We start from the raw sequence: 23,593 nt of genomic DNA, 5'->3' as shown, positions 1-23,593 counted from the left end.
TCCTCTCTCGTAGGACAGCGGTCTGTGAATCGCTGAGGGCTAGTGAATGGCGGCTACCATGGCCACTTCCAAAGGGGTATCCACTGGTCGAACTCTCACTCTGTCTAGAGTGCCTCGGCGATTTCCCTTTAGTTAAGAGGTGAGCGGAGCCTGCCTCAGGAAGCTGGTCGACCAGTGCGGTTGGAGTTACCTCCTCCATAGGTTCTTCCTGTAGACCACTTTCCCGTCCCAAAGCAGTTTCCGGTCCTTGGCTCGGAGGGGATGGTTGATGGCTGAAATGTACAGTTGATCCATCCCCACTTTGAGCTCTGGTGGGCTTGCCCTTTGGTGTGGAAAACTCGACCACATAATCCTTAAAATAACCTGGTGCTGCTGGTGGTTGAGGATGAAGCCTTCTTTGTTGCTTTAGTCTTAGCTCCTGGATCTTTTATTTGTTCCAATACCTTTCCCTCAGCTGCTCTTTCCTCCGCTCTTCTTCCTTCCAGTGGAGACAATTCTTCCTTCTCCATTTCCTTTTCACCTGTCTTTGGTTCAGTCATCATCCGGCTCGAAGGACCATTGAAAGATTAGTGGAATCTGTGTGGGTAGCTGGACAGGTAGGATGACTGACAGTGAAGGTGAACAGGTGAACACGGGTCAGGTGACAGAGGAATGGGTGAGACTGAGGCAGGAATTCATTTAATCATAAAGTGGTATATTTAATGAGTAGTCTGTGCTGCATAACAAAGGAAACAGAATAACAGGTATCCGATCAAATCCATAACATGTATCCAATCAAATTCATAATCACAAAGATCAAATCATAACAATCATTCATTATTAACATAATTAGGGAATTCAGCAATCCAGTTCATTAAGAAGTCAATAGGAATCATCCTTGAGTCACTTAGGCTCGTAACTATTTATCATAATCATGAGAAGAATAATAGAAACAGTGATCGGTTATTCAATCTATAATCCCCATTAGTTTGATATCAGAATCGATCAGTTCAGCAAACAATGACATTTCATATTTCACCCTTTCAAGTGTCTTCATTTGTACATGTAATTTCATTACATATTAACCATATATCGGTGGCATAATTGGCCTGTGATGATCCGTAGGGCCTTGATCATTGCCCATTCACATTACACAATAGGTTTGAAGCGTGCTCTCCAAGCCACGCTCCGCGGTAATAACTATAAACAATAGCTGATGGCCCACTCTCTCGATCGCAAACAGATAGTTCAGATGAAAGGTAACAGATTCGGAGACTTACGTGGATTCATGGACGCACAGAACTTCTGGATTAGATGGAGTTAAGGAAGAGAAAGCAGCGAGATCGGGCGATGGCGATTTCCTCCTTTTACGGAGTTGAGATCTGTCGGACATTTCCACCTGACCTAATTAAAGCGCCCCTGGCCCAGCTGAGCAAGTGGCCATGAATTAAAGGATTCTTCCACCAACTCCATGGGCCTTTTCTACAGTTACAGAGTAGCACTTCTGTCAAGCATTCCCTAGTGTGTGTATGTGTCATAGAGTGGCACCTCCTTCCTCAGCACACTCCAGACAATGTGTGTGTTTATGTGTGTATGTGATGGTCTGGGACTGATCATCACTCTCAGGCTATGAGAATGCCAGGGAGAATGTGAGGTTGAGTTGTGAATGTTTATACATGTGAGTGTGCACTTACTTCCTTTTTCCTTAGCGCCCCCTGTACAACTGTGTTTGTGTATTGGGGGGGGGGGGACTGTAGATTAACCTCACATTGATCAGAATATGGCATAAATGCAACAACCCAATTAACCCCCCCCCTTAAGAAATTGTGGTACACTCAAAGTACACGATTCAAAATGTTAATAAAAATGTGTTTTACATTTGACTGAGTAACTATTGATATGAGTGGGATTCCCCTCCTTCTCAGGGCAAGGTCAGGGTTGGCCAGCGTAGTTCAATGTCGGCGGCTGAGAAAGCTGTGTTCACTGCCCATCCCCCACACTCACAAGAGGAGTGTTTCTGCTGCCGTTAGGAAAGAGAGACAGACCGAGAGGGGGTGGGTAGCGAATTAGTGTGAGGGTGCATTAGTAGTCTCGTTCTGGCAAAGTTTTCCCTCTAAAATTCAGAGCTAATATCAATTTTAGGTCCCAACTGGGTTTTGATATTTAGAACATGCTAACATGACCAGATTGTAGCTGATTTGTGTGACTACCTTATTTTTCTGTTTCACTTCCTCATTCATTCTGGCGACCTCATCACATAGTATGCACACGATGACACATCGACACTGGTGAAATGCTACCCCTTCAGTCCTGGCCCAGAGCAGGAGTCTTTCAACCAAACGATATTCATTGAATGTGGATACATCATAATGAAACAATGTATCTAATAGTTATTATTCACACTTCCAAATCATGAAACATGACCACTCAATCATCAGGTGCCTGCTTACAGGCCTGTCGCATGTTGAATTGTTCAAAAACAGTCGATAGAATGGAACAAAGCAACGATTCATGTTTTAAGAATCGTTGCATTTAAAACCCAAACATCACTTTATGAATGCAACCACTTTTGTGCCCTTATGCAATGTAAAAATGAACGAATCCACTCCGGGTTCCCACCTAGCTCCAATCCGTACTTTACTTCTGTCTGTACGGCTTAGTAAAATGGCTGTATCTCGCGGAGCCTCGTGCTGGTTCGCTCCGTTCCTTGCCTCAATTCTCGCTCACTAATAGAACCCCCGGAATATATGTCTGTTTATGCATCCTTGAGGTTTATTATTACGTGTCCAATTATTTTCACATCGGAATCAGGAGACAAAACCGGATTCGGTCCGGTGAAAGGGGTGGGAATGAGTTGGGACAAGGATAAATGGTTATAAACAATTATTTATATTCAATGCTAGCGTTTGATTGTGACTGACTCGCCGAGAGAGGGGGGTATTATGGCCGCTCAGGTCGCCAGCGCCGCCACTCTCAACACAAGCCCGCCTTCCGAACTAAAGAAACCGGATCGAGACCCAAATGAGGATTCTATACTGGGGGAAAAGCAGCAGGAAAACAAGCAGCCGGGATTAGAGCGCGGATCTCCGGGCCGGGGGGATCTGCAGGACGGGGCCGATGTTGGAAATGCAGGGGGAGGAGGGGAACCTGAGATGAAGAACGGGAACGGGAACCCTTCCAGGACTAATAATAATCAGAATGATTCCATCGGATCCGAGGGGAATAACCATCCCGGGATGGTACACCACCATGGGTCCGGTTTTCCTCCACCTTCTTATGGATACAGTCAACACTACGGCCGGGCCCCTTTTCATCAACATGGCGGACAACAAAGCCCTGGCATGGCAGCTGCTGCAGGTCCAGCCGTGCAGTCGAGTAATATGATGGACCCATATCAACCCAATTCGCACGACCATGGCTTTTCTAACCACCAGTTTAACAATTACAATCCATTCCCGAACAGAACTCCCTATTCTGGCCAAGGATACGGCATGAACCCCTCACGTAATACCCAGGCTCCAGCAGCTGGGGGACAGCCAGCTAACGTTAAGCAGCAACCAGCAGGAGGACCCACAGCAATGGCTGCATCTTACAACAACCAGAGATATAATATGGGGAATCCACAGCCAACGTCTACCCCAACCCTCAACCAGCTCCTAACATCTCCAAGCTCCACGCGTATATATCCAAATTACCCATCTAGTGAATATAGTAATCAGGAAGGCGCTAGTAAGGGACCAACAGACACGGGCAGTAGCGGTCAGTATGGAGGGGGGAATCCGGGTTGGCAACAAAGGACCCATCATCCGCCGCCTATGAGCCCTGGAAGTACAGGGCAACCCCTAGGTAGAAGCCAGGTAAAGGCCCATGTTCCACCGAATCTTTATTGCTGTACATTTGGTGTAATCTTATGTATGTAGTTCATAAAAGTAGCAGGCCAGCCATTGTTGCTAGCCAGTTCGCTTGCGAAGACACTCTAAAATGGCTGCCTCTCGTTTTTCCAACACCACCTCATTAAACAGTATTTATTTAGTTGGTATGAAATGTATCATTTGCAGGCAGCTGTTATTCGGTAATCCTCCTTATGAAATCGAACTTCGAACGTTCAGAGAATGGAGGCCCGAATCTGGAAAGAGGTGAAAAAGCACTAAAGGCCTATATTCATTACTCTGACTTGTTTCTCGGCAGGGCGGTATATAACGTAATTAAACAGTTATTCCATAATATGGGTATTTCTTATAGTTTGTACTGGTAACGTCAGTCGTTTTGGAGTACAATGTAATGCTTATGAGTAGACTATACATTTTTATGTCGGCAACTCTGTTTGATCATTATGGAAATTGTGAAGGAAATGCACAACACTTGCAAGCCCAGAACACTGATGTTGCCTAGACTCAAGTGTTCGTGTGTGTTTGAAAGTGATTTGAAGTGGACTGCACAAGTAACTAAATGATGTAAAATGCTACATTTTAATCAACACACACTGGCCTATGTATTTATGAAACAGTGTCAATTGGCGCCTCTGTTGCCAGGAACTGCTTCCCCCACCGCATTCTGCTTGTAAACATTGGCCTAGTCATTTGTGTGACTGACTGCAGATTGCTTTTCTCTGGGATTTGAATTGTGGAGGTAAAAATCCTGCTGTCAAACCCGGTTGACAGTTGGTCTTGGTTTGACATGCTAGCTGAGATCTGATTGGCTCCTCACCCTGTGCTCTTGGCCATTTATAATTGCATATGCTGTAAAGCAACAACAGTTCCTGTTAAGTGCACACCTCCACATTGCAGAAATCCATGATTGCTCATACTAAACACATTTTTGGCAATTTCTCTGAATTACTACTTTGCAATCATCTGTTTCCCACACCTATGACATGCCTGTTTGCACTATTCCACATGCATTCTATGATAAGGAGAGACGGTCAGAGTTTGTCCCATTGACCAAGTTATTCACGTTTAACCTTTGTCAATCCAGTTTGATATTGTGTGCCACAGTTTATTTTTTTTTTTACGTGGTATAGCCTAACCCATACCTGTTGAATTTCTATATTCATTAACAACCGCAACCAACATGGCAAATGGAAGAGTTTGCGGAACTCGGTAGCCTACATGTATAAGTACGGAACCGTATTTGCACCATCCTATAAAGAAAGGCAGATGAAAATGGCTATAGTATCTTTACCCTCATTGTTAAGCACGCACGATCTCCTCTCATTTTGGATCAAAGTAAAATGACAAGGAAAATCACCCAAGTTAATAATTTATTATACTGTCATTTTAAATCGTTTTTGTATCTGCACCATGCATTTATAAGCTACAAATCTGAAACGAAGCAATTTTTCTTAGTGGTTGAGATGTGTACAGTCGATGCCAGATGAGCAATCCATCACAAACAATCCATATCACAAAAATGTGAACATTTATCACAATAACAATTTGAAGGATCAAAAGACCATGTGGGTCTGATATGAATTTGAAATAAAGACATTGCTAAATTAACATTATTTGGCAAGTTCAGGTTGCACAGACTCTATTTTGACAGGGTTTCTCATATTTTGAAGCAACTGAATTTGGCCCATGTAGGCCAGGGTTTCCCAAACTTGGTCCTGGGGCACCCCTGTGTGCATGTTTTAGCCCTTGCACTACACAGCTGATTTCAAATAATCAACTTGATGGTGAGTTGGTTATTTGAATCAGCTGTGTAGTGCTTGGGCAAAAACCAAAACGTCCATCCAGGGGGGGGCCCTAGGACCAAGTTTGGAAAACCCTTATGTAGGCTACAACAAGAACTTGCTGTTGTACCTGAAAACACAATCTGGTGCAATCATATTTGGGCGTGACCACTGTAAATATCATGGAAAGCTGAAATCTGCTCTGACGACCTATCTACCCATGAATATCGCCCAGAACTAACCAACTGTCATGAAATGTATGTACATGCTTCGAGACTACAGTGTGGCCTATCTGATGTATGCCCAGCTGTCTTTGCTTACATGCCATAGCTCACTAGCATATTAAATGTCCCGTGTGGCTCAGTTGGTAGAGCATGGTGTTTGCAACGCCAGGGTTGTGGGTTTGTTTCCCACGGGGGACCAGTACGGAGAAAAAATGTATGAAATGTATGCATTCACTACTGTAAGTCGCTCTGGATAAGAGCGTCTGCTAAATGACAAAAATGTAAATGTAAAGCAGTAATACTCATGCACCTTTACTTTTCCCTAACAAACTTCTACCTGACAATGTTTTGGTCATCAATAGGATCTTTATTAGGTTGGTGATGGTAATGCATACCAATGTTAACGTGTTAGGGAGACATCATCCACTTTGTCCCATTTGATGGGTTCATCTATCAATGACATACAGATGTATTCCTGAGGCAAGGTTAGGTCTACATCCTGTGGCATTGCTGTGTGTTGACCCTGCATAGCGAGGTGAACATGAGCCGTGTGTGAGACATGAGTAGCTGCTGTATCTCATGTGCCACTCTGTCTCTCTGTGTGTGACTAAGAATTCCTTCTAACCCCCCTTGGCCAATCACAGAGACAGTCCAGCCGCCTCTCCCCCACCTAGGGAGTCTCCACTCTGTCTTATGCAGATTAGCCATGTGCTGCTTTTATTTATTTCAATTAATTATCTGGAAGCTGGGAAATGTCAAGAAAGGCTTTTTGCCCTCCATTTCTAAAGGCCTTTGTTTAGCAGTGACGTGCCAGAGCTGTCTCAAGTCTCAGAGCAGTGTGCATTGACAAGGGTACAGATAAAGAAATAAAGCCCATAAGAATCCACTGTGGTAAATTAATGCTTATGTTTTCATTCGCTTGTCCATTTGTTGTTATTAACCTTATCGACATGGAATATTTTGACGACCCTTGTTTAGGTTATTTTGAGTTGAGCAAGTTAAACTGATATGCCTAAGGGTTAGCGGTTTACATAGTGAAATTATAATGTTGAGATGGAGGCCTAGAGATTTAAGAGAACTTTCTCCATTGAGTGGATACCTTACTCATAGTTAGTTGTGTTTACATCATAACACAGTATAGTGAGTAGGCTACTTCTTCCATTTATGATGTCATTCATTCAGAGCCAGAATTGCCCCCCCGCCCAGAAGGGAAACCAGCTGGCAAGCCAAACAGGACCACAGCTGGGATGTGTTTAAGATTGGGCAGACTGCCCTCCATTTGAGATGAGAGAGATATATATATATATATATATATATATATATATATTACACACACACGTATGTATGTATGTATGTATGTATGTATGTATGTGTGTGTGTTTATTTATAGCTCTGACTTCTGTAAACATGGCACAAAAAAGGTAAAAGTCAGGTTAATGACCGTGGGAAATGTGAAGGGGGAAAAAATCCTTGTTCCCTTTGCTCTAGTAATGCTCTCACGTGTGTTCTATGGACTTCCCCTTTGTCATGTTTTTAGTTTTTGTGCCTATCTGGATGGGAAAATGCGTACCTATAGCTCTTGCTGTGTTGGGAAGCTTGAAATGTGTGAGTTGGCTTGCATGTGAGACCCCTGCTATATAATTAAAGTGCCTATAAACTATAGTATAGTCATCTGCCCGTATCCAAGTCTTTTGTGACCTATGGTACATCCGGTCAACCACACTTCTCAGTATTTTTTTTAATAGTGTTCATGTTATGAAGTGTTATTCATGTATTTCATCTTTGTTTCTGCTCCACAGCCCCCAGGTGCAATGGATCCGATGGCTAAAATGAGAGGCCAGCAGTACGGAGGGGGCAGTCCATACTCCCAACAACCTGGGCAGGGGCCACCCCCAGGAGCCCAGCAGGGTCACGCATACCCGGGCCAAGGCTACGGTCCCCTTGGCTCCCAGAGATACCCGGTGGTCATGCAGGGCCGCACCCCTGGGGCTATGGGAGGCATGCAGTACGGGCAGCAGGTCAGTGGTGTCAAAAGCTGAATTATTCCTACATTCTCTCACACCGGAATTAGCCCTCCTATTCACACACTACTATATGGCTTGCTTGTCATATGCCTACCTATTTTCTAACTTTCGTCTGTATTTGTGTATAGATGCCGTCTTATGGGCAGCAGGGACCAGGAGGCTATGGGCCTCAGGGCCAAGGGCCCTACTACGGCCAACAGGGCCAGGCTTTACACCCAGGCCAGCAGCAAGGGCCCTACCCCCAGGCACCTCTGGGACAGCAGGGTGGTCAGACACCCTACCCTCAGCAGTCCCATCCTCCCCAGACGTCAGCCTCACATGCCCAGGGTGGGCCGCCCTATCCGCAGCCCCACATGCCCCCCCAGTCCCAGGGCCCGCAGCCAGGTCCATCCCAAGGGCCCCCACAGTCTCAGCCGCCCTACTCCCAGGGCCCAGCCCAGGCTCAGGCCCAGTCTGGTCAGCCTCCTTACCCCCAGCAGCAGGGGCCCCCCAGCCAGCCTCCACAGCAGGCCAGCTCCCAGGTCCCAGCAGTGTCGCAGCCCCAGCTTAGCTATCCACCCACGCAGGGCCCACAACAGCTCCCCACGCAGCAGCAGCAGCAACCCCAGATACCTTCTCAACCCCCTCAGCAACCACCAGGTCACAGCCAGCATCCACAGGGCCAGCCTGCATCCTACTCCCAGAATCCTCCACAGCAACAGCAGTCACAGCAGTCACCTTACCAACGCTTCCCTCCTCCACCACAGCAGGTACAACTGAGTTTGGTGTGTATGTGTGCGCGCAATTTATGTATTATGATTGAGGTACCTTTGATATCGTCATTGAACGTGCAGTACCGGTTGCCATACTTGCTCACCAGATGGAAGGCATTGGTATTGTCACTGTGTATTCTCATGTGCGCATGTATGTGAATGCTCTTCAATACTGATTGTCTCGTTCTCTCCCCCAGGAGATATCCCAGGACTCGTTCAGTTCCCAGTCTAGCGCCCCTCCCTCCAACCAGCCCAAAAGTGTCTCAGAGGACGTCAGCATGCAAGGCCAGCTGTCCAGCCTACCGGTGAGTCCTCACCCAACCTGTGCAAAGGTATACTATACATCTATAAATCAAATTATTACATTGTTCTAAAATCATAATGCATTGAAACATGTTTGCATGATTCCGTGTGACCCATTTTAGACTTAACATAGTAAAACCGTTGTGTATGCTGTTGTGGTTGTGTATGCTGTTGTGGTTAATTAATGCTATGTGTCTGTAGATGTCATTGGGCATGCGTAGCGTGTTTTGTGGACTTGCAGAAATGTTGTCTGGGAGATGAATATTAGTAAATTTGAGCAGAGCTCCGGCCTGGATAAAACGAGCGCAAAAGTGACGGCGTACACGCCTAACGTGTGTGTGAGAGCGTGTATCAGATTCACATGGTAACCATGACAACCCCTGCTCTAATATGCCCTCTCTTTTCCTCGACAAGATCAATAACGACAACTGTGTGTGTGTGTGTGTGTGTGTGTGTGTCACATGTCTCCAAACCTAATAGAAAGTGTGCTGTCATGCTTTCTAAAACTGAGGAGATTAAATTGTGCTTGCATCCTGTATGTGCTTCTGTTGTGCTAGTAGACAGAGCTACAGGAAATGCATGGAGTTGTTATCAAGATGTCTCACTGCTAACTGTACAGTCAGCTAATAGCTGTTGTGTCGATTGCTTCAGGCCGGCGTTTTTCCACAGCGTCTCCTCATCATAGGCCCCGCTGTCTCCTGTCTTGTGTGTCTGCAGGATCTCTCAGGCTCCATCGATGACCTGCCCACGGGCACGGATGGCGCTCTGAGTCCTGGCGTGAGCACTTCAGGTGTGTCAAGCAGCCAGGGCGAGCAGAGCAACCTGGCCCAGTCGCCCTTCTCGCCCCACACCTCTCCCCACCTGCCAGGCATCCGAGGGCCCTCACCGTCACCCGCCGGCTCCCCCGCCAGTGCCACCACCTCCCGCACGGGGCCCCTCTCACCCGCCACAATGCCAGGTGAACACACGTACACAAGAGTGAATATGAATATAGATTGAAACAATGGAGATACTGCATGGTTTTAAAAGATGCTTGGCTGCAGTAGCTCCACTGTTTCAATCTATGGGCATTTTGTTGGATTAAAAATATTTAAGGGACACTTAAGTTAACTAAGTAGTGACATTAGTGGCCTTGTTCCTACTTAGACTTGTTATTTACATACTGAGATGACCCTTCTGTTGTTTAGGGACCCAGATGCCCCCTAGACCATCGAGTGTGCAGTCTGACGGGAGTCTGCACCCCGCTATGAGCCAGTCTCCCATGGCCCAGGAGAGAGGTGAGTTCACCCTGACTGAGAATCCCTTCACATAGTACTACCCCACTCTGCAGGGACCACTGACAGTGTGCTGTTTTAAAGAAACTTTGGTTACACTTTATTTTATGATACCACTGGTATTTACCTGGTACTTAATTGAAAATTGTGTGGTAACAATGGGTACTTTCTGGTACTTCAAATAATATTACATGTAATTGCCATTTTACCGTGTATTTTCTAAGTAAATACTGGGTAATTTCTGTACCAAAGCCCTCTGATGTGTTTTATGAGAGATTTCCAGTGTTTTGTTGGAGGATTAACATCTCTTTCACTCTCTCTTCTCTGACCCTGCCAGGGTTCATACAGAGAAACCCCCAGATGCCCCCATATGGTTCACCACAGTCTGCCTCTCCCCTGTCACCCCGACAGTCCTCTGGAGGCCAGATGCACCCTGGGATGGGACCTTATCAGCAGCAGAACAACTCCATGGGGGGCTACGGACCCCAGGGTGGGCAGTATGGCCCACAAGGTGAGTTCTGTGGGTTACACTGTGCAAAAAAGGCTGGTGGCAATTAGTTAAAGGATCCTTTGGTTTAGTTTTGCTTTTAATAGAAGTGAGTTCTATTTTATGTTAAAATTTCTAAATTTGGTACACTTGAAAAATAACAACTCAGTTGATATACCAAATAGACTTTTAATCATTTTGATCTTTAACATTTTGGTTATCCTCTGACTGCCAATGTATAAATGCATCCCACTTAATTGTCTCACCATCCTGTGAAGTTGCTTCTTGTTTGTTCCCCCAGCCAAATCCATGGAATATGTATTTTTGCCTCAGGAATTCCATCCTATCAGCTCATCCCTCCCTCTTTGAGCCTAGTGCAGCTATTTTTAGCCATGGAGAACAGTCAGCTGACATAGCAGAGCCCCCCCTGTCAGTAGAGCTGCCACTGTGATGGCAGGCTCATTAGCTCAGTGTGCACAGCTCCACTGCCAGCTCAGTATAGTGCCTTGCACAACTTAAACAGACATTAGCAGTCAAGTACACCTTTCACAATACAACCCCAAGTTGATTAAATATTTAGTTTGTTGTTTTGCGCTTATAGCTAGTCTTCCCAATGTCACCTGAGCAGTGTTTTTTTTATTTTTTTTAACACATTTTTTACACACTGTTTTTGTTCATTCTATTACAGGTTACCCCCGGCAACCTGGATACAACAACATGCCCAATGCCAACTACCCTGGCCCTGGCATGGGCAACCCCATGAACTCTGGCCCTGGCATTGCCAACCCCATGTCTGGGCAAGGGGGGCTGCCATACGCAGGCATCCCCCCTGGTAGAATGCCTGCGGGCCAGATGGGAGTGCGTCCCTATGGCCCTAACATGGTGCCCAACATGCCACCCAATATGGGTAACATGCCACCTCAGGTGGGCTCAGGGATGTGCCCTCCCCCCGGCCTCAACCGGAAGGCCCAGGAGGCTGCAGCTGTAGTCATGCAACACGCTGCTACCAACTCCATACACAGCAGGTACACTATACTCTTTACTAACCCATATTACACATGTACGGTGCATTTGGAAAGTATTCAGACCCCTTGACTTTTTCCACATTGTTGTTACATTACAGCCTTACATGCTGACCAGACCAGTTGTTGATTTTTCCACCCACACTAGACGCGATCAGCAGGTTGAAAATCAAAACAAACTGAACCAACAATATTAATTTGGAGACAGGTCGAAAGCATTAAACATTTAAGGCAATTTAGCTAGCTACCTTGCTGTGCTTGCTAATTTGTCCTGGGATATAAACATTGGGTTGTTATTTTACCTGAAATGCACAAGGTCCTCTACTCCGACAATTAATCCACAATAAAACGGTAAACCAAATAATTTTTTTCTAGTAATCTCTCCTCCTTCAGGCTTCTTCTTTGGACTTTATATGGCGGATGGCAACCAACTTTAAGGTGCATTACCACTCCCAACTGGACTGAAGTGTGGACCTCAGTTCATCTTTCAATCACCCATGTGGGTATATGCTCCTACAAACCAATGAGGAGATGGGAGAGACAGGGCGTCAAGCGTCACAAATAGAACTAAGTTCTATTTTAGCGTCTGGCTACGCGTGTGCTCGTTGACGCGCAATGGCGTGGATGCAATGCTTGAATAACATGTAAATGTGGGACAACCACAAAGGCGGCCCGCCTTTCCCATGTATATGCGACGCTGGTGGTGTGGTCAGCATGTTATTCTAAAATGGGTTAAATTGTTTTTTCCCCCCTCATCAATCTACACACAATACCCCATAATGACAAAGCAAAAACTGTTTTTTTAGAAAAGTTTGCAAATTTATTACAAGAACTGAAATATCACATTTACATAAGTATTCTGACCCTTTACTTAGTACTTTGTTGAAGCACCTTTGGCAGCGTTTACAGCCTCAAGTCTTCTTGGGTATGACGCTATGAGTTTGGCACACCTGTATTTGGGAAGTTTCTCCATTCTTCTCTGCAGATCCTCTCAAGCTCTGTCAAGTTTAATGGGGAGCGTCGCTGCACAGCTATTTTCAGGTTTCACCAGAGATGTTCGATCGGGTTCAAGTCCGGGCTCTGGCTGAGCCACTCAAGGACATTCAGAGACTTGTCCCGAAGCCACGCCTGCTTTGTCTTGGCTGTGTGCTTAGGGTCGTTGTCCTGTTGGAAGATGAACCTTTGTCTGAGGTCCTGAGCGCTCTGGAGAACGTTTTCATCAAGGATCTATCTGTACTTTGCTCCGTTCATCTTTCCCTCAATCCTGACTAGCCTTCCAGTCCCTGCCGCTGAAAAACATCCCCACAGCATGATTCTGCCACCACCATGCTTCACCGTAGTGATGATGCAAGGTTTCCTCCGGACGTGGCGCTTGGCATTCAGGCCAAAGAGTTCAATCTTGGTTTCATCAGACCAGAGAATCTTGTTTCTCATGATCTGAGAGTCCTTTAGGTGCCTTTTGGCAAACTCCAAGAGGGCTCTTGTGCCTTTTACTGAGAAGTGTCTTCTGTCTGGCCACTGTACCATAAAGGCCTGATTGGTGGAGTGCTGCAGAGATGGTTGTCCTTCTGGAACTCTCAAGCCCTATCAGAGTGACCATTGGGTTCTTGGTCACCTCCCTGACCAAGGCCATTCTCCCCCGATTGTTCAGTTTGACCGGGCTGCAAGCTCTAGGAATAGTCTTGGTGGTTCCAAACTTCTTTAATTTAAGAATTATGGAGGCCACTGTGTTCTTGGGGACCTTCAATGCTGCAGACAGTTTTTGGTACCCTTCACGAGATCTGTGCCTCGACACAATCCTGTCTCAGAGCTCTACGGACAATTCCTTCGACCTCATGGCTTGGTTTTTGCTTTGACATGCACTGTCAACTGTGGGACCTTATTAGACAGGTGTGTGCCTCCAGCCAATATAATATTTTTTTTATCATTGTTAATGTGTTGCGTATGCCTTATCTGGTCCTAAGTAGTAGATTTTCCTCTACGTTGAAGGTCCAGTGAAGGCAGTGAGATGAGTGATTATAGCAACAGGAAATAAACAAAGGAGAGAGCAGATGAGATGAGGACAGACTTACTGAGAGGTAGACAGGCAGAGGCAGACAAGATGTTATCCAGCCCCTGTCACTACGAGGAATACCTGGCTCTCACATTACATCCAAACATGAAATGCATTGGAGAATTCAGATGCAGGTTCAGCATATTTTCCCTCTCTTTAGTGTACAAAGTCACTAGTCATTTTCATATCAAGAACTCAAACAATTCCCCCTTGCAATGGCACTCATAACTCACTCTTTCTTATTTAGTGATATTGTTGCATAACTGATTGTTTTTCAGCATAAGAGATTAATTTCTCAGCAGGAGAACAATGTTTTTAACTCTGCTATCATGCTAAAAGTGTGGTTGTCCCTCATCGTTCAGGATGCCTGGCTACCCCAACATGTCCCCTGGCATGATGGGCTCTGGCGCCCCCTATGGCCCTTCCATGAACAACATGCCTGGCATGATGAACGCGCAGGGCGGCCCGCCTTTCCCTATGGGGCCCAACATGGCCAATAACTCCAGTGGTGAGTACTGTAGTCCAATACTGTTGCTCCATGGTGCCCCGGGTATTTCTGAAATGGCAGAATGAAATGGTTGGGATGGTGGTCAGTGGCATAGGTTTGCATTGGGGTGGCTAGTAAGGCCTGATGCAATTTGTCTGCAGTGTTTTCACAATAGACCTTTTTTGCATCTGAAAGTTCTAGCATAGACGGATAGTGCGGTAGCTAAGTATGAGTTTTCCAAAACAAATATAGTTTTAGTGCAGTGGTTGTTAATCTAAGTTACACTTGAGGAAAGTTTTTGCATTGGTTTAACCAGAGCACTTCCTATCCTGTTTGAAGATAACGTTGGTCAATTGAACAATGGCCGTGGTATGAATAAGTTCTATAGGGGAAACTTTGTTGTTAGTCCGTATTGCTCTGAAATTAGAATACAAAAAAATGTCAGCTGCCTCTGTTCGTTCAGCAGTTGTTTGGTATATGTCCTGATCCCGAGAATTGTTGTTCAAAAGCCATTGAACAGTGCTCAACCCCACAATGTATCCTTGTACCTAGGTTTGGCCCCCAGTCCAGAGTTTGGTATGGATGGGAAAATGAACCAGGGCCAGAAGATGAACAACAAAGTGGACGGAACACCGAAAGTAGAACCGACTAAATCCAAGGTGATAAGATAATGGCTTTGTCTGTCCACTTGGGACAATTTTATTTAAGGGCTTGTGTGTACGTTAAAAGAAACTACATTATAAACCATATTGTTTGTAAACTGTTACGTGTTACGATCATACTTTTGACTTTATTCCATGGTTATTACAGTTGCCAATGAGCTAGCTACTAAAGGGAAATAAGACCAATGGGTTTATAACCCAACCCTTTCCCTCATGACGGCTCTCTCTTGACGTCCTGTGTTCTCTTGACACCTTACAGAAGTCAAGCTCTTCCACGACAACCAACGAGAAGATCACGCGTCTGTATGAGCTGGGCCCCGAGCTTGAGAGGAAGATGTGGGTGGACCGCTACCTGGGCTTTATCGAGGAGAAAGCCATGGGCATGACCAATCTGCCTGCTGTGGGCCGCAAGCCCCTAGACCTCTTCAGACTCTATGTCTCGGTCAAGGAGATTGGAGGCTTCGCACAGGTCAGTGTAGGTTTGTGCTGTACTATGCATGCATACACTGTAGTGTGTTTGATCTATGTATTTCCCTATTGAGGTGCCCTCTTGGCCAGGTTTCCCTTATAAAAGAGGTCTTCTGACCTCAATGGGAATTCCTGGATAAATATTGGTTCAATAAATAAGTATAACACATGCACAAACACACCATGCACAATCTCTTGGTTCTTATTTGCTCATCCCCTTCTCTCTGGTCCCTGTTTTAATGTTCCTGTCTTCATGCTCTATGTCCAGGTGAACAAGAACAAGAAGTGGCGGGAGCTATCCACCAACCTGAACGTTGGCACGTCGAGCAGCGCTGCCAGCTCCCTGAAGAAGCAGTACATCCAATGTCTGTACGCCTTCGAGTGCAAGATCGAACGCGGGGAGGACCCCCCTCCTGAGATCATCACTGACAACAAGAAGGCCAACCAGGCCAAGGTCCAGCCACCCTCCCCAGGTCAGTGCCAGACGGTTATCCACACTATACAGGGTCGTAATTATTAGGCATCAAACGGAAGAAAACGGACTGAAACTGGTTGGGTCTACCTGGTCTTGTCCAATATGAAAAGCTCATTTTCGTTGCAAAACTTTTTTGGGCTTTGATGATTTGAACAGGGAGTCCCATTGAGACCAAGATCTCTTTCACAAGGGAGACCTGCATACACATAATTTACAAAATACAATATAAAAATATATATTTTTATAAAAAATTACAATCACATTCAACAGCAAAGAGGTCCCCAATCAACATTTTGAACTGCCTGAGAGGCACCAGAACATCCATTTGTAGGGAACTCTGCTCCATACATGGGGTGCAAAGAAAATAAAAGCACATTTACCTAACTCTGAGGAGACTGAAGAGATTTCCAGAGTTAGCCATCCCTGAGACCCGGTATGGTAACTCATACTTATTATTTGTTATTAACAAAGTTAGGTACGGCGGGAGTTTTTGTTAGAGAACTTTATAAATAAAAAGAAAGCAATGAATCAACCTACTTGAATTCGAAGAGGGCCAGCTTAATTTCTGGTAAAGAATGAACCTGATGCCATAATAAAATGAAGTGCGCTATGTTAAATGCATCTGACTGCTTTAATGAATTGGCAGCTGTATTCATATAGATAATGTCGCCACAGTCTAGTATCGGTAGAAATGTCAATTGAATGACCTGTATAATTAAGCAAAACGGCCCGAGAAGGTGTGGTATATGGCCAGTATACCACGGTCAAGTGCTATTCTTAGGCACGACGCAACGCGTAGCCTTATTATATTGGCCATATACCACAAACCCCCAAGGTGCCTTATTGATATTATAAACTGGTTACCAATGTTATTAGACCAGTAAATAGTAATCATTGTCATACCGGTGGTATGTGGTCTGATATACCACAGCTTTCAGACAATCAGCATTCAGGGCTCAAACCACCCGATGAAAGTCAACTCTCTCTAACTGAAATGTCCCTCTTTTGTTCCGGTAGCTGGGTCAGGTTCTCTCCAGGGCCCTCAGACCCCCCAGTCCACCAGCAGCTCCATGGCCGAGGGCAGCGACCTCAAGCCCCCCACACCCGCCTCCACCCCACACCCCACCCAGATACCACCCGGGGCCAGGTGAGTTGCAGCGCTTCAATCTCATCCTCTTTGAGTTATCAATTGCATTCAGGAGATTAAATTCTTCAATTGGAATTTTAATTTACTTATTGAATTTAAATGGAATTCACCCCAACTTTGCTATCTGTTTTGATAAACCCCTATTTACTCCCTAAACGTCCCTCTATCTTTTAGGAGCAATGTGGCGCTGCAGGACCCATTTGCTGACGGTAGTGACCCTGCTTTCCCCAGAAGGAACTCCTTGACCCCTAACTCTGGCTACCAGTCTGGCATGAGCACCCCAGAGATGCCAGGTCGCATGGGTCCAGGGCCCTACGAGGGTCCAGGGCCTAACAAAGACCCCTTTGGTGCCATGCGGAAAGGTGGGTAGAAGCGGCTACAAGAAAGATCCCTTGAAACTGATGGTGCTGGGAAGCTGGGTCCCTTGCTGACGGAGTGTGTATTTCTTTCCAGTTGGGGAGCAGTTCTTGCCTGCCAGTCAGGGTCCTAACAGTGGGATGGCTGAGCAGCAACAGTTTAACCGTGGGCCTCCTCCAGGTGCTATGGGGAACATGTCGATGGCTCAGAGACAACCGTACGGACCAGGACCTTACGGACAAGGCTACGAAAGGAGGTAAGACCCTACACATGCTTAGATCGTAGAAATATAATTACTATAAAGGACACCCACATTCAAGTCAATGTGTCTATGATGGGTGGACTGGAGGCCATATTGAGTATAATTCTATTTCTATACAGACACCATCTTTGACTGTGAAGAAGTCTGCTCATTTCCTTTTTTATGGAAATGATTTGTACTAAGTGTGGTCAACCAACCTTGTCCTGTATGGTGTTGTTTACCAGGCCAGAGCAGGGGATGGGCCCAGAGGGCAGCATGGGATCTGGTGCACCGCAGCCAAACCTGATGCCCGTCAACTCCGACACGGGGATGTACTCGCCAAACCGCTACCCACCACAGCAGCAGCCACGGTAAGTTCACCACCCAGCACCACTCTCTCAGGAGAGGTCTGACATAAACTTGTGCAGACAGACACCATGCACTGACTGTCTCAGCATTTATAGTCTTGCAATATTGTAAAGATTGGGTTGTTTTTCAGAGGGTTTATTGGCACACTAGCAGTATACAGTAGCAATATTAGGTACATAGGCACTCGGCTTATTTGGAATGTCTTGTTGATGTATTGTGGTTGTTTACAGGAATGATTCCTATGGTAATCAATATCCTGGCCATGGTACTCCCCCTGGTGGTTCCTATCCCAATCAACAGCCAGGAATGTACCCACAGCAACAACAGGTGATGGCTCCAACCCACTGTGTAAGCACTGGAAATCAATCTGTAATGTAGTAACCACTAGCCATGTGTTATTACCCCAAAAAGTAGTACTTACTGTATAGATGAGTAAAAGCCATCAACATTCATCTGATGCAATGTAATGACACCACCTAACTAAGCATATTTGCTCTATGCAGAACTACAAGCGTCCCGTGGAAGGGGGCTACCCACCAGCGAAGCGTCACGAGGGGGAGATGTACAGCGCACCCTTCAGTGCAGGGCTGCAGCAGCAGCAACAACAACCGCAGCAGCAGCCAGGGGTGGCCTCTGCACCCCCTGCTGGCCAGCCAGAGATGTACCAACCCCAGTACAGCAGCGGCTCCTTCACCGGCACTGACCGCCGCCTGCCTGGTCCCCAGGGCCAGTTCCCCTTCCCCTTCAACAGAGAGCGCATGCAGGCCGCCACGGGGCCCAACGCCCAGCCCTCCATGCCCCCTCAGATGATGCAGCCAAGCCCTGACGGACCCCCGGGTGTTGTGTGGCAAGGCCGCGGGGAGCTGAACTATCCCGGCAACTACCCCAACCGGCAGGGTGTCCCCCCAGGGGGCCCAGCCCAGGGACCTGGCCACCCCGGCATGAACCGTGGTTCGGAGGAAATATCATCAGAGCAGCGCATGAACCACGAGGGCCAATGGGGGCCAGGTCAGATGGGCCCTCGGCAGCCCCCCTACGGCCCTGGAGGGACGGGCCCGCCCATGACCCGCACCCTACAGTCCAACTACCAATCCGCTCAGGCCATGCAGAACCACATTCCACAGGTGTCCAGTCCCTCCCCCATGCCCCGCGGGGGCCCCATGGAGAGCCGGACGTCGCCCAGTAAATCTCCCTACATGCACAGTGGCATCAAGATGCAAAAGGCAGGGCCCCCGGTTCCTGCCTCTCACATAGTGCCCCAGTCTGTGCAGTCCCCTCTGATCCGTAGAGACATGCCCTTTCCCCCAGGCTCAGTGGAGGCCACCCACCCCATCCTAAAACCACGCCGATGCCTCACAACGAAAGATATCGGTATGGCTATCACATCCCACAACTCCACCCACAATCAATGTTATTATACATGCATTATACAGTATTTAGGGATCACATTTGGACATTACAATGATAGGTTGCTTCGGCTCTCTATGAACGTGTTTGTATTGTGTGGTCCATCAGTACTGTGAAGGGTATCGGCTTGAGTTCAAATACTTTGTATCTCCATAGGGACCCCAGAGGCTTGGAGGGTGATGATGTCCCTAAAGTCTGGCCTGTTGGCTGAGAGCACGTGGGCCCTCGACACCATCAACATCCTCCTGTATGACGACAACAGCATCTCCACCTTCAACCTCAATTCGGTGAGCTAACAAGAAAGGTAGCCTAGCGGGTAGAGCTTTGGGCCAGTAACCAAAAGGTCGCTAGTTCGAATCCCGAGCCGACAAGGTGAAAAATCTGACGATGCCCATGAATAAGGTGCTTAAACCTAATTTTGCCAGACCCTAGATGTGACCCCACTCTCTGAGGGTGTCTTGGGGAGAGTCTGCTATGCAAAACACATGAATGCACACTTGTACATGTGTAAATAGGACAAATATAAGCACTCACTAAATTATTATTACTACACTGGCCACAATGTGGGATAGCGGTTTTAATAAAAACCCTACATGGTAAACCTATCCAATCAGAAATGTCATATTTTCTGATTTAGGGCTTTTTGTTTTTACATTTATCCTTTCACAAATGTATTAAATTTGACCTATTCCCAAACCCTTTTCCAGATTTTCTGTCATGCACATCATATCATACAATGTAAACTATTGATTTTCTCCTCAGCTGCCTGGCCTGCTGGAGCTGGTGGTGGAGTACTTCCGGCGCTGCCTCATCGAGATCTTTGGGATCCTGCGCGAGTACGAGGTGGGCGATCCCGGCCAGAGGACTCTACTGGACCCTGATGCCCTGAAAAGAGACTGGAGCTGCACGGAAGATGAGGAACCAGGGGTGGAGGACATGAAGGTAGAAGGAGAGGATGAGGAGGAGGATGATGATGATGACGAGGAGGAGGAAGAAGAGGTGGTGGTGCAGCGTTCAAAACAGCCGGCCGGGACGACAATTGAGGGACAGGCTCGGGTGAAGCAAGAGGATGAGCAGGAGTTGTGCTCAGAACGGGACACTCTGAAAGAGAAGGATGCTGAAGATGAGGAGAAGAGCTTCTCTACCTTTGAGCAGCCCAGCTCTTCATCGGACCCCCCTGGCCTGGGCCCGGCTACCCCCCAGGAGAGACCCAAACAGGCTAGCAAGTTCGACAAGCTCCCCCTGAAGATGGTACGGAAGAAGGACCCGTTTCCGGCAGGCAGGGCAACCCAGAGAGGAAAAGTGCAGGAGTTTGACAGTGGGCTGCTCCACTGGAGTGCCGGCGGCGGAGACAGCACGGAACACATCCAGACCCACTTTGAAAGGAGGGAGGAATTCCTGGTCCCACGAGAACGAGTGCTGGTCATCCCCACAACCAAGAGGAAACGGCCAGAACCAGAGAACGTGGGGGACAAGGAAAATGCTACCCCCACAGAGAAAGACAAGCAGAAGGGGGGTAGGGATCAGAGGCCCTCCCAGCCATCATCCACAGAGAAGGCCTCAACAACAACCGACGGTAAGGAGGGGAAGTCCGAGCACTCGGACGCTGAGACAGAGGAAATGTCACAGACGGAAGAGCCCCAGAGTCAGCAGGAGCACGACAAATCGAGCGGACCCCCTCGTCAGCAAGTCCCCCAGCGTGTGGTGGAGGACGAGCCTCACAGCAAGGACGAGGGCCCACTGGTTACACTGGACAACTGGCAGGATGCTCTGGCCCGCCGCTGTGTTTGCGTCTCCAACATCGTGCGCAGCCTCTCCTTTGTGCCTGGCAACGACCAGGAGATGTCCAAACACCCTGGCCTCATGCTGCTGCTGGGTCGCCTAGTGCTGCTGCACCACCGCCACCCTGAGAGGAAACAGGCCCCGCTCACCTACGAGAAGGAGGAGGAGTCTGATGACTGTCTTGGCCAGAGGGACGAATGGTGGTGGGACTGCCTGTCGCTGTTGAGGGAGAACTGCCTGGTCACTCTGGCCAACATCTCTGGCCAGCTGGACCTCTCCATCTACCCCGAGAGCATTTGCCTTCCGCTGCTGGACGGCCTCCTCCACTGGGCTGTGTGCCCCTCGGCTGAGGCCCAGGACCCCTTCCCCACGTTGGGGCCACACAGCGCAATGTCCCCCCAGAGACTGGTCTTGGAGACCCTCAGCAAGCTGAGCATCCAAGACAACAATGTGGACCTGGTCCTGGCCACGCCGCCGTTGGCTCGGTTAGAGAAGCTGTATGGGACCTTGGTGCGGCTGGTTGGGGAGAGAAAGGTGGCCGTCTGCAGGGAGATGTCGGTGGTGTTGTTGGCCAACCTGGCCCAGGGAGACAGCATGGCAGCGCGCGCCATTGCCGTGCAGAAGGGAAGCGTGGGTAACCTCCTGGGCTTCTTGGAGGACAGCCTGGCGGCCACCCAGCTACAGCAGAGCCAGAACTCTCTGCTGCACCTGCAGGGGATGCACTTCGAGCCCACCAGTAATGACATGATGCGGCGGGCGGCCCGGGCCCTGCATGCCTTAGCCAAAGTGGAGGAGAACCACTCAGAGTTCACACTCTACGAGTCACGCCTCCTTGACCTCTCTGTGTCACCTCTCATGAACTCGGTGGTGTCTCATGTCATCTGCGATGTACTCTTTCTGATTGGCCAGTCATGACAGCTGTAGGGAGCTTTGGCTCCACCTCCTCTTGGTTTCGTCCCCCCCTCACCCCCTGGTTACAACCTGGCTTGTATGTGTGTAGGGGGCAGGGAAAGTTCAAGTGACTGTTTTTAATTTATGCAAACCCTTCAGATTCCACTCTCTGAGCCCCCTTTCGCTGTTCTCACTCAAGGAGAAGGGACGTCACAAAGCTACATTGGTGGATTTACAAACCAGAGACTCCACAAACTGTCACAACTTGTAACATTAATGCCAACTAGATGACAGAGTGGAGAACCTGGGTTTAGGAGTGTTCCACATGTTTTTTTTTTGGGGGGGGGGTGTATTTTTAATAAAGATAAATAAATAGCTGAAAAACAAACTGTAACCAAAGTTGCTGTCTCGTTTACAGGAAATTTGGGGATAATGTGTTCCCTTGTGTGCCCCTCGAGAGCACAGTGAGTGAGTCAGACTGGTTCATGTTTGGAGGTAAAGCAGACTGAGGAACAGCCTGATCTGATGGCATAGTTGCTGTAATTTGGATGCTTACCAGACAACCTACCACTCAGTAGGCTGTTGAAACACCTTCGCTGGGGAGGCCTGTGCAGTAGATTGTAGGGCATTTTCTCTACCGTACTGCTCGAGTGTCAGGCATTCTGTAAAAAAGTTTCATACAGAAAAACCTTGCCAATGCAGCTCTACTAGAGTTAAAAGGTCATTTTAGTTTTGACGTTAAAAGCTAAAAGGCTTTCCCCAAAGTACCGAGAACCTACTACAACACCCTTACCTCCTCTCTTTAGCCCTTGATTGTATGAATTGACCCTTGTAAAATAAATCACCTCTTAGGATTGGTTTTCAACTTCAGATGCAGCTTTGCTGTGGTGTATATATATGATATTGTACATTACACTTCCTTTCTGTGTCTGTCTCTGTGTCATTATTCCCACACATTTTGTTGATGAGGAATGGCGTGACCCATGAGTTTGGTTCCTGTCGTCCAGTCCCTGCTGATAGACCATCCTCCGGCCTCTCACTCCACGGCTCCTTAGTATGGCAGACTCAGATCAAATCTGTTATCACCTCCTGGTACAACAAAAAAACTCTAGATGAAGAAACACACTTGACAATTCATTTCTCCAGGATTCTGCATATTTGTATTTCAAACTATGTAGCTAAAAACATGTAAATTCCTCCTTTTCCTTTTTTTGGCTCAATGAATATCATTCAGTATGAAATCTTTATACTATATGTTCCACGTGGTAAGAATAAATGTACATTAAATCTTCATAAGATGTTTGGTTTTGTTCAGTTGGACTTGCAGTGTCTTTCTCAGATGTACAATTTATTAAAAAGCAGTTTATTTTTCTACAGTCACTGGCCCTGTGAAAGTACTGGGGTGTGCATGTATTTTTTTTATTTTAGCCCAGTACTAGAACACTTGATTCAACTAATTGTCAAGCTTGATAAACTGAATCGGGTTATTATGTTAGAACTGGGCTGGGATAAAATCCT

The 23,593-nt window shown here is 47.2% G+C and overlaps 1 protein-coding gene across 6 annotated transcripts; it reads left to right on the top strand.

The window, feature by feature from the left end:
- The first annotated feature begins 1,290 nt into the window (after nucleotides 1–1,290).
- Nucleotides 1,291–23,451, top strand: arid1aa (AT-rich interaction domain 1Aa). 6 transcript variants are annotated; one of them, XM_029745425.1, is made up of 20 exons: nucleotides 1,291–3,836; nucleotides 7,674–7,892; nucleotides 8,027–8,647; nucleotides 8,848–8,955; nucleotides 9,671–9,911; nucleotides 10,141–10,230; nucleotides 10,565–10,738; nucleotides 11,403–11,739; nucleotides 14,152–14,297; nucleotides 14,829–14,935; nucleotides 15,198–15,407; nucleotides 15,675–15,879; nucleotides 16,899–17,028; nucleotides 17,203–17,390; nucleotides 17,482–17,641; nucleotides 17,872–17,997; nucleotides 18,226–18,322; nucleotides 18,499–19,366; nucleotides 19,559–19,689; nucleotides 20,165–23,451. In XM_029745425.1, the coding sequence occupies exons 1-20, from the start codon at nucleotides 2,922–2,924 to the stop codon at nucleotides 22,097–22,099; spliced, it is 7,008 nt and encodes a 2,335-aa protein (XP_029601285.1). In that variant the 5' UTR covers nucleotides 1,291–2,921; the 3' UTR covers nucleotides 22,100–23,451. The 6 variants fall into 6 exon arrangements, with proteins under 6 accessions (XP_029601285.1, XP_029601284.1, XP_029601283.1 ...); XM_029745424.1 differs by having other exon boundaries at nucleotides 18,226–18,343; XM_029745423.1 differs by having other exon boundaries at nucleotides 15,198–15,413; nucleotides 18,226–18,343.
- The last annotated feature ends 142 nt before the right edge of the window (nucleotides 23,452–23,593 follow it).

The sequence above is a fragment of the Salmo trutta genome, unplaced genomic scaffold, assembly GCF_901001165.1.
Source record: "Salmo trutta unplaced genomic scaffold, fSalTru1.1, whole genome shotgun sequence".
NCBI classification, from domain to species: Eukaryota; Metazoa; Chordata; class Actinopteri; order Salmoniformes; family Salmonidae; genus Salmo; species Salmo trutta.
This window is presented reverse-complemented; position numbering and strand designations above follow the sequence as displayed.

Bases quoted from the DNA above. Each gene is read 5' to 3' on its own strand.
- arid1aa (XM_029745420.1), top strand. From the start codon at position 2,922: ATGGCCGCTCAGGTCGCCAGCGCCGCCACTCTCAACACAAGCCCGCCT. The intron at 14,936-15,197 runs GTGATAAGATAA...GACACCTTACAG, and splicing joins TAGAACCGACTAAATCCAAG to AAGTCAAGCTCTTCCACGAC. The intron at 17,642-17,871 runs GTAAGACCCTAC...GTTGTTTACCAG, and splicing joins GGACAAGGCTACGAAAGGAG to GCCAGAGCAGGGGATGGGCC.